Genomic DNA, 13,080 nt, shown 5'->3' with positions numbered 1-13,080 from the left:
CTTAAGTTGATTTAGAATTATTTTGATTAAAAAGTTTTTTTTTGTTTAATGACACCACTAGAGCACATTGATTTATTCATCATTGGCTATGGAATATCAAACATTTGGTAATTTTGGCTATTAGTCTTGGAGGAAACCCACTAAATTTTCCCCATTTAGCAACAATAGATTTTTTATATGTATTTTCCCTACATACAAAACAGTACGTACCACAACCTTTGATATTATTTTGATCAAGGCTTGAAATTCACATGGAAGCCGGTGTAACAGCCCAAAATATACACACCCCCCCCCCCCGCTAACCTATACCCAGGGTTAAAGTGGGCTAGACTGTTTTATACCCCCAACCCTAATTTTTTATTACTACCTGTACACAAAATAAATAAATAATAATAATAAACACTTTAAAAATAAAACTATCACAGATTAGTCATTTTGAAGATTTTTCGATATTCTCTAGCCCAAAATATATAAATTATGATGGGGGGGGGGGGGGAGGGACCACCTCTGGACATTGAAATACAGACTAGAGAGGTATATTCTGGGCTAGCCTGTTTTATACCCCGGGTATAGTTTGGGCTATTACACCGGCAGCAAATACCACTCAAAATGCACCATGTGCTTTCCGATGATAAAAAGCACAAGCATCTTTTGCTTTCCATCTTATTTATGAGAGTACTGGTATTTCAGATATACCCAGAATAAAAATATTTAAAAAATGATAATAAAAATCAGCTTTTATTCATGTTGATCTCTAGCCATCCACAGTTTGTGATGAAAAGGTTTCGAGTTACGAGTCTTGTAAGTTTTAATCGAGTCAGTTTTCTTCCAACTACTTTTCAGTTTGTAATATTTGCTTCTAGGTTAAAATCTGAGGTGCATAGCTTGCTTCCCAATCCACAAAATTATCTACATGTATATCCACTTTATGATTTAATGTTTTTGTATTTATTTAAATGTATTATTTAGTGATGAAATCAAATGGTAGGCCTACTGTAACAATAATTGCTGAGAAGTTAAAAATTTTATATCCATAAAATTGTTAAAAATAAAATAAAACAAAACAAGGAAATATTTAAATAAATAATTTTATTTCTTTGGGAATAATCAACATAAGAAATTATTCATATATATTAATAGCTTAAAAAAGATATTTGTTGTACAAAATATATATATAATGTAATAAAAATACAAAGAACATTTCACAGCTGCATAATCACAATTTCTCTCATCCTTCGGTATAAAAAGACCGATCTATCTCATGAAAAACGGCTATTTCTGTATTTCATAAGCCATCTCATGGCTCTTTTAACGCTGTTTATAGGCGAAACGCATCATTGGGCTTGAGCAGAATAAAACCGGTATCTTTTATCAGAAAAACAAAAACAATACAAAAACAAAAAACCCCAACCTTTATCCTGCAATCGAACAAGAAGAGGGGGGGGGGGGGGGGGAAAACAAATTTATTTGTAAATTTTGATACTGTTCACACTTGTTGTAGTACCACATCACTGCAAATACATTATATCATATTAATGAGAATTGCTGCTGTGGTCATCGGATACCAATAACTGATATTTTGTTATTAAAATCTACATTGTAAAAGTTACGTTTGTTAATTTGTAGTATTAAAACTTTATTTAACACATAAAACAAATGCAGTAAATATGATATAGCAGTACAGTGAAACCCCTCAAGACCAGACCCTCTCTTAACCGGACATTTTCCACAGTCCCGTGATTTACACATCTTTTAACACTAACATTTACCTCTCTAAACCGGAAACCTCTCTAAACTGAACACTGGACGAATTCAGTCCCTAACTCTTTATTTGGTGCAAATTGTACCTCTGAAAACCGGAAAATTAAAGATCAACTGGTCGCTTTGATATTCTTCACAAACATGTTTATAGTTTGCTTCAAAGATCAACAAAACAATCTAATGTCTTCCTTTGATTTTATTCTAAAACCATTTATTTAGCAAAATAAAGAGCAGGCAAAAGTAATGTTAGCTTTGCGGTGTCAAAAAGATGTCAGTAGCATGTCATTACCATATTGATTTTCAACATTGAACGTCCAGCTAAATGTTGCCATATTGAATTGTTACTCGATGATAAACCTACAATCATTAAAAGTATATAAGCAAACATTAAAATATCTTAAGTCAAAGTTTCTTTATTGGAACATTACCTGTTGAATAAATCTCCAATAGATATATATAAGGCTGAATATGAATAGGACACCAGCGGAAACAAACGACGAGTACAACAAAAGCTTTTGTGTCAATATAAACCCCTGAACACTTGGACAAAAAACGTGGTCTCGTGGATGTCTGGTTTAGAGGGGTTTCACTGTATTTATAATAAAAAGTCACTTTTTTGGCCATCTTTATAATACATAAAATAATAGTAAAATAATAGAATAATGGTTTATTTACCGAATGGTTGAGAGAAAAAGAATCCATACTATGCAGTCATGTAGGGATAGAAAAGGTACACCCTGGATGTTGGATATTTCGATCCTGGAACATGGCAAGCCTCGACCCAGGTTAAAATTTTCACCACCTTGCATGAACGTTTTTATCCCACATAATCGCATATGATGGATTTTCATAATCATATTTAAACAGTAAATAAAATTAATGCCCATTTTTAATGGTACGTTACCCCATATAAAGGTAGCTTTTTGGCCCTATTATAACACTGTGAGGCACAAAAGTTCTCCAACTGAAATAATAATAATAAAAAAATATATATATATATATGTGTATATATATATGTGTGTGTGTATACCGGTATATATATATATATATATATATATATATAATTGTTCCCTCCAAAATTTGGGGGAGGTGGAGTGGGACCCCTTAGATCTGCCACTGTTTACTGTTACGAATAGTGATAGATCATCACAATAATTTACTTTCCACTCTTTACGATTAGAAGGTATGCTACATGTAACAGATTCCGGGGCTAATATATAATAAAAATAAAAAAATAAATAAAAACACTTCTGAGAACGCTGCCATCCCTAGTGACTAACCATGCCCATCTGCGAAACTAGCTAACGATCAGTACCGTTATGTAGCCCGTTTTTCTTAACCACAGGTGTTAAAGCATTGTAAATATACATACATGTAGTTGCCCAAATGTAAGACATAAAGAGGCTTTGTAAATTCGGCCCAGTATGATTATTCGTAACGGTAATGATGCAATTGCAAAAGCTCTTATTTTCGTGAGCATCTATGTACTTTTAACAAGACATCAAAGTACACAAATTATCATTCTAAGCAAGAAACTAAGCAGAACTGAGTGGTATTGAAATTCCAGGATCATATTTTTTGGGCCGATTTACCTCGGTATTGGTACGGTATTGACACAATACCGATATACACATATCGAACAGTATTTATTTTTATACTCGGCTTTAAATGCATGCCCCAGTTAAGACTCATCTGTTTTACTGTCGATTCTGAGGAAAAACAATGCCCATCCGGTCTTCTTTTCGGCCAATTTGCTATCGTTGGATATATTTTTAGTGCTTTACTAAAAGGCGAGGAAAACATTTTCAATACCAAAATTAGGGTATTTTGAGATTTACTCAGTATTGTAAATCGGTCTTGATATGATACCAATACCGAACAGTATATACAATATACCGCCCAGCTCTAAAACTATGTTTCAACCAGACATATTGTAAACATTTTAAAACATTTACAAGACTAAGTAGGCCTACCCTTAATATACATATATGTATCTCACAAAAACACTCACTCACTCTCCACATGCATGCTCCACTAGTACAAACAAAACTAACACTAGGTTCATTATATGCTGTTGTCGTCTGCTAGTGAGCTAAAGGCACAACTGATTCAAAACAAATAACAAATTTATACGGTTGCCAGCAGCAATAAAATACAAATATAATCTCAATATGAGTATGTAAATTATGTTACCGACTAGTTGCATAAGTACTTTCTGCTAGTCATTCCTAGCATATATATATCTCACAATGATAATAAAAAATCATACAGTGCATAAATTACAATACCAGTATTTCTAAGAAGTGGGTTTTTCCCCCCAGCTTCTTACAAGTGCATATCAAAGGTTGGTTAAAAATAAATGGTGCGTTAAACATCACATAAAAAACGATGACTTTATGCCATGTCTTTATATGACAATGTGCATGATCTGGTGAATTTAATATAAGTTACAGCTGTCTGAAGGGTTACATTAAAAAACATTTGCCATTTTTTTTTAATCATTCACATTCTGACAAAATCGTCACACCAGCAAGATCTATTCTAGGGGAGGTTTGAGTAACTGCGAACATCACATTCTGATAAAATCATCACACCAACAGGTCTATTCTAGGGGAGGTTTGAGTAACTGCAAACATAAAATTCTGTCAAAATCGTCATACCAGCAGGTCTATTCTAGGGGAGGTTTAAGTAACTGCGAACATGACATTCTGTCAAAATCATCACACCAGTAGGTCTATTGTAGGGGAGGTTTGAGTAACTGTGAACATCACATTCTGTCAAAATCATCACACCAACAGGTCTATTGTAGGGGAGTTTTGAGTAACTGTGAACATAATATTCTGACAAAATCATCACACCAGTAGGTCTATTGTAGGGGAGGTTTGAGTAACTGTGAACATCACATTCTGACAAAATCATCACACCAGTAGGTCTATTGTAGGGGAGGTTTGAGTAACTGTGAACATCACATTCTAATAAAATCTTCACACCAGCAAGGTCTATTCTAGGGGAGGTGTGAGTAACTGTGAACATCACATTCTGATAAAATCTTCACACCAGCAAGGTCTATTCTAGGGGAGGTGTGAGTAACTGTGAATATGATATTCTGTCAAAATCATCACACCAGCAGATCTATTCTAGGGGAGGTGTGATTAACTGTGAACATCACATTCTGATAAAATCATCACACCAGCAGATTCTAGGGGAGGTTTGAGTAATTGTGAACATAATATTCTGACAAAATCATCACACCAGCAGGTCTATTCTAGGGGAGGTTTGAGTAATTGTGAACATAATATTCTGACAAAATCATCACACCAGCAGGTCTATTGTAGGGGAGGTTTGATTAACTGTGAACATCACATTCTGACAAAATCATCACACCAGCAGGTCTATTGTAGGGGAGGTGTGAGTAACTGTGAACATCACATTCTGATAAAATCTTCACACCAGCAAGGTCTATTCTAGGGGAGGTGTGAGTAACTGTGAATATGATATTCTGTCAAAATCATCACACCAGCAGATCTATTCTAGGGGAGGTGTGATTAACTGTGAACATCACATTCTGATAAAATCATCACACCAGCAGATTCTAGGGGAGGTTTGAGTAATTGTGAACATAATATTCTGACAAAATCATCACACCAGCAGGTCTATTGTAGGGGAGGTTTGATTAACTGTAAACATCACATTCTGACAAAATCATCACACCAGCAGGTCTATTGTAGGGGAGGTTTGATTAACTGTAAACATCACATTCTGACAAAATCATCACACCAGCAGGTCTATTGTAGGGGAGGTTTGATTAACTGTAAACATCACATTCTGACAAAATCATCACACCAGCAGGTCTATTGTAGGGGAGGTTTGATTAACTGTAAACATCACATTCTGACAAAATCATCACACCAGCAGGTCTATTGTAGGGGAGGTTTGAGTAACTGTGAACATCACATTCTGATAAAATCATCACACCAGCAGGTCTATTGTAGGGGAGGTTTGAGTAACTGTGAACATCACTTTCTGATAAAATCATCACATCAGCAGGTCTATTCTAGGGGAGGTTTGAGTAATTGTGAACATCACATTCTGATAAAATCATCACACCAGTAGGTCTATTGTTGGGGAGGTTTGAGTAATTGTGAACATAATATTCTGACAAAATCATCACACCAGCTATACCAAGAAAGTCTTTGCCAAGCTGAAATCTGCTTATAATAGTTCCTTGTAAAAAGAAGAAAAAAGACGGAACCAACTTAATGCTAAAGTGTTCTTTTGTACAGGAATTTTATTTATTTATTTTTTGTATTTCAAGAGCCAGTTCATTAAATAACTTTCGTATTAATAACAGACTTATAAATTATACAAACTTGAAAAACTCAAAAACCTGAAATAATTATGAGTGATTTACAGATAGTTCTGACACACAGGTGAAATGTTAATACTACTTTCTATTCCAATATCACTTTTAAATTTTTTTCAAAAGTATTAAAATTACAATCTGAAATTGTCTGATTCCATTTATTATTATTATTATTATTATTAAATTTGTTTAGGGGAGGGGGGGGGGGTAGGGACTAAAGTACACCTTATTTTTAAAAGGTACACATTTGCCCTGTAAAGGAACAACAACACAAATTATTTTGGGGTGGGCATGTCTGAAATGAGTATCAGATGGCTGTGTTTCCACCGATGGTGTATCTGGCAGAAACTATGACCTCAGTCTATTCCAGTGCCTCGACTTGCTAACTTCCTGATGTATCTTCGTATGTCGTTGAAGCTCAAGGGGTCGACAATTGCAGGGTACGTGTCTGTGATTGCTACGGTTCGTGATCCAGCCACTACTACGAAGCTATCTACCATCCCTGAGATACATAAGATGATCAAGGGATTTAAGCTAGAAGATCAAGTCCATCGCTTTCATCCACTGAAGTAGAACTTGAATCTGGTTTTATGGTCTTTGACATAAGCACCATATGAAACTATCGAACAGTCATCCCTAGAGGCATTAACTCGGAAGACTGTCTTCTTGTTGGGTTTCGCTACAGCTGCACGGGTTTCCGAGATTCATGCCCTAGATGTGGACCTGATCTGGTTTCACCGTGACTGAAGTTCCGTTACCTTGGGTCTCCTTATGAACTTTGTGGCTAAGAATCAGCTGCCCGATCAAGCTCCTCGTTCCTACGTGGTACAAGCCTTATCGTCCATTGTGGGGCCCGGACGATGTGGAAGACTTATCCTTATGTTCGGTGAGAGCTTTGCATTATTACATCGAGAGGACTCGCTCGTTCTGTCAATGCCGTTCCAGGTTGTTCCTTTCCTGTCACCAAAGTCACCTAAAAGACATTACCAAGAATATGGTATCTACGTGGATCCAGTCTACGATCCTGTCTGCATACCAGAAGGAAGGTTTGCCTGCACCTTCAGCTTCCAATCCGCATGAATTGCATGCACTGGCCGCCACCATGTAACACACCCATTCAGCACATACTGGTTGTTTTTGGGCGACGGATTCTATTTTCGCGAACTACTACTTGCGGGATGTCTCCACGGAGGATGTTGAGGGCTTCCATCATCTGGGTCCTGTGGTGGCTGCGCAGATTTGGTGAATACTAGCCGTTCTCGTCGTTGCTGAACTACTGTTGACTTATAGACTGCACACAGAGATGTCTATCGTTTCAACAGGTGAGGACTTGCTAAGACTTTGCACTTTTAACATGCACTGGTGCTGGAACTTTTGTCTGGGTAACATTTGCCTTGCACTGCACTTGGCTATATGTTTCCTAACTGAACTAACACTTCTTTGGTGTACTAGTCTGAAAACATTCGGGGATTTGTTTAGTTCAGTGTTTTGACGGATGCACCCATACTGTGTTGTTACAATACGTTGGGAGGTTACCTAACACCTGCATCCCTGGTGGTACGTCTTCCCACCTTGTCAGAACCAACTTGAGATGTGGCTTCACGGTTCCTGTTCCATGTGATTCGGGGAGCCGTACATGCCACTGCTGACGGATGCCGGCTTTCTGGTTGTTGTTACCAACATCACCTGCATGGGTTTGTGACGGGCATCCCTAGGAGGGCTTACCATGGTTGGCCTAATTCTTCCACTTGTCAGTGGCGAGAGCACAGTTATCAAATCCAAAACATTAGCAGCTGTGTAAAGCAGTGATCTGTGATGCTAAGGAACTATCGACTTTGGCCAGGATTCCGTGACAAAGGATAATAATACAGAAAGATGTGTTCACTATCGATGTACCGATAAAAAAAAAGACAACTCATAAGCATCCATAGAGAAGGGGTGGCTTGGACACTTACCTTCCCCCCCACATCTATGCCAAAAGTTCCATTATTCCCCAGGTAACGAATTCCATCGGTCCCACCTCTGTTTGCATTCGTACCTCCAGGAATGACTAGCAACACGCCCAGGTTGCCTATTCCGAGAGAAGCACCACCATCTGCTAGACCAGTTCCCAGAGGAACACTGATACATGGTCCCTCATAACAGTATCTCCCCCCCCCACCCACCCCCCCCCCCTCCAGCAACTTTCTACAATTCCTTTAATAAGCTATCCTTGCTTTCCTTTAAATTAAAAACCCCAAAACGTTTAACCAATCGCTGACATTAATACACATGAAGAGAGAGTGAGAATGAATGAATAATGTTTAACGACACCCCAGCACAAAAATACACATCAAATGTTGAGTGACAAATAAAGGTCTTCAAGAGAGAATGGTTGAGAGCAAGAAGAGAAAACCAGTTTGAGAGCAAGAAGAGAAAACCAGTTTGAGAGCAAGAAGAGAAAACCAGTTTGAGAGCAAGAAGAGAAAACCAGTTTGAGAGCAAGAATGTTCCACCTGCAAATCTGTTTTAATAGCAGTTGACACCTTTCTTGCTCTCAACTGACAGAATATAAATAAGTTTCAACCATGTGGTTATAAAGCAATAGATATAGTGAATGCCAAAAGTGTCCGCAAATAGCCGAACCTCCCCTATAAAATTTATGAAACTAATTTGACACTTGTTATTACTCTCTCTTGACAACATAAAAACAATTGTTCCTGTACTAATAACCGTAAAGGTGTCGGTGTGAATCCAGTGAATCTAGTGTCATGTAAGATGAAGACAGGAGTTTCTCCACTGTCACTTGGTATCACAACAGGTGGGTATCTCTCCTACTAATAGTCTGATGGCTTCACTTGATCCACACGTTGAATCACTGAACAGTGGATCTATAACGGAGCTGAACTTTGAAAATTCCAACCTGATCCTCTGTGTATCTTTAAATAAAAAGACAAAAAGAAAAAGCATTAGTCTCAGTTTAAAACATAGGAAATTATACTTTTGCTTTTACTAAACCAGCATTTTTTTAAATGTCCAAAATCCTTAATTACTGCATGTGACGATGCATCACGGCATTATTCTACAGTAGCAAGAAATGCAAGTACATGTAAGTTAATATCTAGTTAGCACCCGCAAGTGTTCTACCTTTTGATATAAATATTGCATAGTTTTCTGGAATTTTGTGTTGTTCTTAAACGGTTTCTCTCCAACTAACCAACATAAACTACATGAAATACACAAAACAACCTTCAATATTATTGGTTGGATTTGGTAGATTGTGTATGCATGCATGTGTGTGTATGTATGGGGACAAAACTAATCTATCATGAATTGATACGTCTCCCACCATATTCATGTCTCCCACCATATTCACGTCTCCCACCATATTCATGTCTCCCACCATATTCACTAGATCTTGCTTCAGTAAGAACACATACTGAACTGACTATTACACACGACATGCATTTTTAACTATCAATTTAAAATCTGTCTTTTGGGTCATTTGTAAATTAAGGGACCATTCACATGGTCTTTACCTCAATACTAGGCGATGTCCAAGAATGCTATTCAGTATTAACATTATTATACCTCTGCTAACTTACCCCACAATCAAATTAAAAAGACAAAACACCTACCTGTATTTAGCATTATTGAGGAAGTTTGCAACTGCAGGTCGCACCTTGGGGACACCCCCCTGACTGTGGCGCCCTCTACCAGTCACAATCACCAAGCTTTGCTTGTAGCGATCTGGTCGACGTTGGAACTCTGTAAAGAAACAAAAAAATATATTAAAGTGGCAGACCCTAGTTTTTAAACACTACAACATATTTTTCACTATTTAAGCCATTTTGATACTTAAATTAGAAGTACTTACATTTTATTATTTAGAATATTAATTTTCAGGCACCTGAAGTGGTTCTAGGCATCCAGGTTTTTTTTATACCGCAAAATGCATTTTTTGTTATTCTAAAAAACGCACATTTGTATGACAACACTCAAGTAGGCCTAATAGTTATCAAGACAAGCTCTAGTTTATTTTCCTGTTTAAACATCACAGACTTTAGCTTCTTTCTGTCATAAACTTATCCAAATGTGTTGCAGGTTTATAGATTAACTAAACGTAGCATCCATTTTCACAGGCTGAAACTAGGGTCTGTGCCTTTAATTTATATATATATATTGTTTGTCTTGACAAGTCCACATCTGGCTAAGAGTCAACAGCTTCTTACCATTTAGATCAGAATCGTAGTGCAACAGGAGAAGGGGAAAAAGAAAGAAAGAAAGAAAGAAATGATTTATTTAACGACGCACTCAACACATTTTATTTACGGTTATATGGCATCAGACATATGGTTAAGGACCACACAGATTTTGAGAGAAAACCCGCTGTCGCCACTACATGGGCTACTCTTTCCGATTAGCAGCAAGGGATCTTTTATTTGCGCTTCCCACAGGCAGGATAGCACAAACTATGGCCTTTGTTGAACCAGTTATGGATCACTGGTCGGTGCAAGTGGTTTACACCTACCCATTGAGCCTTGCGGATAACTCACTCAGGGTTTGGAGTCGGTATCTGGATTAAAAATCCCATGCCTCGACTTTGATCCGAACTCAGTACCTACCAGCCTGTAGACCGATGGCATAACCACAACGCCACCGAGGCCGGTATCTGGATCAGACTCGTAGTGCGACAGAAGGGGAAAAAGAAGAATATTGGATGTATCAATCCTGTTAACTCTGCAGTGCAGTATAGACATAAGCTTTAACCCAGGCACAGTGATGTTTGTTTACCAGTGGACATAGTGACGTAAGTTATGATCAAGCGTAATATCATACACACTGAGCAGATGTCTTTTTGGCTGTGCCATCCACAGCAAAGATGCCAACCTTTACTGATCAACACCTGTAAGATTGTGGACAAAAATTCATAAGAAATCTGTAAGCGAGCTGCAAAAGGACGGGGAACTGATGATTTTAAATTCAAGGCAACATGAAAATTAAAATCGAGACTATTAACAAGTGGTGTGCGCAAAAGATCACGTGAGACTTTGATTAGTGCACATATATCCGCTAGGTGGCATCTCTTGTCCAAAACAAATACGACAAAATGGCCATTTCCCGATTCGCGAAAGGACAACGAAAATCATGAAGGATGGCTTACTTAGATGATAACGAGTCATATAAAAATAATAATAATGAAAAACAAATATAAACCTGAAAATGCGTGTGACATGTACCTGTAGGGAATTTGTCCTACACCCGTAAGACTGTCAAATGCTAACAAATCTGTAACTCTTACGGGTCCGTAAGAGTTAACATGTATGATCCACATTGACTATAATATCAACTTGAGATTGGGCGTTTGTCTATCTACTTAACCTTTCTCGCACCACTTCTGGACAATTTTTTTTTTTTTAACAACACCACTAGTGCACAATGATTTTTTAATCATCGGCTATTGGATATCGAACATTTAGCAATTTTGACAAATAGTCTTAGTGGGGAAACCTGCTAAATTTTGCCATTTGTACCAAGGGATCTTTTATATGCACCATCCCACAGCCAGCATAACACATACCACAGCCTTTGATATACCAGTTGTGGTGTACTGGCTGGAATGAGAAATAGCCCAAACGGGGCACCATTGGGGATCGATCCCAAACCGGACGCACATCAAGCGAGAGCTGTACCACAGTGATGTTTGTTTACCAGTGGACATAGTGACATACATGAGTTATGTTCAAGTGTAATGTCATAAAGCTGAGAAAATGTCTTTTTGGCCGTGTCATCCACAGGGATTATAATATCAACTTGTGGTTGGGAGTTTGTCTATCTGCTTTCCCCTTCTCCCACCTTTCCTGGATAAAGTACAATAACTTGATGTCAGTCAATTTCCCCCAAGCCTATCTGTTATTAAAATATAATTATAATAATTCAAATTTCTCACCTATCTCTCGCTGCTCTAGAATATTCTGCAAGGTAGAAATTGCTTCACCAACATGGAATCCATGTAGATCCAGAGTGCTCTGTTTTTCAAGCAAATGGTTTCTAAGAGCGGAAGAAAAAACAAGAGAAAAAGTATGTACAAGTTTCCACAAATTAGTATTTTGTTAAAAGCATCATGAATATGTTTTAAAATCTATTTAATACATCGATAATTACATATGGGTGCGTGTTTGTCACATTAAATTTATGAAATGTTTTAAAATACATTTTAATTTCCGAGTGACAGCTGGAGAAACATGTCCAACATGTTGTACAACATGTTCTAAAACAAATGATACCAGTTTTTAAATACTTTAATAAACTGGTGTCACAGATATCTTAAACCATCTTATCACAAGTGTAATAAACTAAGTAATATTGTTTGAGTTTTGAAGAAAGAAAATGTACTTCAACAGCAAAGATCAAATACAAACTGTAGTCGGTGGACAATTGTTATTTCCATAAATGTTATGTATAACAACTATAGTCTGTCCCAACCTTCTACAAAACTGTTTTCTTTTTGTAAATATTTTCAATTTGGTTTGATATAAGAAGAAAAGTAATAATGTTTTAGAACCCCCCCCCCCCCCCCCCCCCCACCTAAATAACAACAACTATTTTTGTGTGCAATTTAGAAAACAGTCGTCTCAGAAATAAATAGCTTGTAGTAAATTCCATAGTATGAGAAAAGGCATTCCCCATGGGAAGGACTATAATTAGTATAGTTAATATAGTTAATAATAAACCTGGATTCTAGAAGCTTCTGGGAAGCTCTCATGTGGGCTTCTTTCAGTTTCTTCGTATGCAAATTACCCTAAAAATAAGAAAATATAATAATTACATACAAATTTAAATATGGCAGCTTCACAATTCATCTCATTATCATCATCTATATATGTCTGTGATGTCCTAACAAAAATGTCCTTGCCTCTTGTTACATCTTTAAAAAAACCCCAACAAAACTCCCAATACATTGTTGTGAAATGTGT

At 37.1% G+C, this 13,080-nt stretch overlaps 1 protein-coding gene across 3 annotated transcripts in view; it reads right to left on the bottom strand.

Annotated features, from left to right (window-relative positions):
* Nucleotides 1-1,072: 1,072 nt before the first annotated feature.
* The window catches only part of LOC121373902, a 40,185-nt gene continuing 28,177 nt past the window's right edge, over nt 1,073-13,080 (bottom strand). For all 3 annotated transcript variants that reach the window (XM_041500711.1, XM_041500714.1, XM_041500712.1), the window contains 4 exons: nt 12,838-12,905; nt 12,054-12,154; nt 9,742-9,871; nt 1,073-9,042 (listed from right to left, as the gene is read on the bottom strand). In XM_041500711.1, the coding sequence (XP_041356645.1) occupies nt 8,979-9,042; nt 9,742-9,871; nt 12,054-12,154; nt 12,838-12,905 (363 nt within the window). In that variant the 3' untranslated portion in view covers nt 1,073-8,978. The remainder of the gene's footprint in view (nt 9,043-9,741; nt 9,872-12,053; nt 12,155-12,837; nt 12,906-13,080) is intronic.

This window comes from Gigantopelta aegis, chromosome 6 (assembly GCF_016097555.1).
Source record: "Gigantopelta aegis isolate Gae_Host chromosome 6, Gae_host_genome, whole genome shotgun sequence".
NCBI lineage: Eukaryota > Metazoa > Mollusca > Gastropoda > Neomphalida > Peltospiridae > Gigantopelta > Gigantopelta aegis.
Note: the sequence above shows the minus strand (reverse complement) of the source record. Positions and strands in the feature narration are given on the sequence as shown.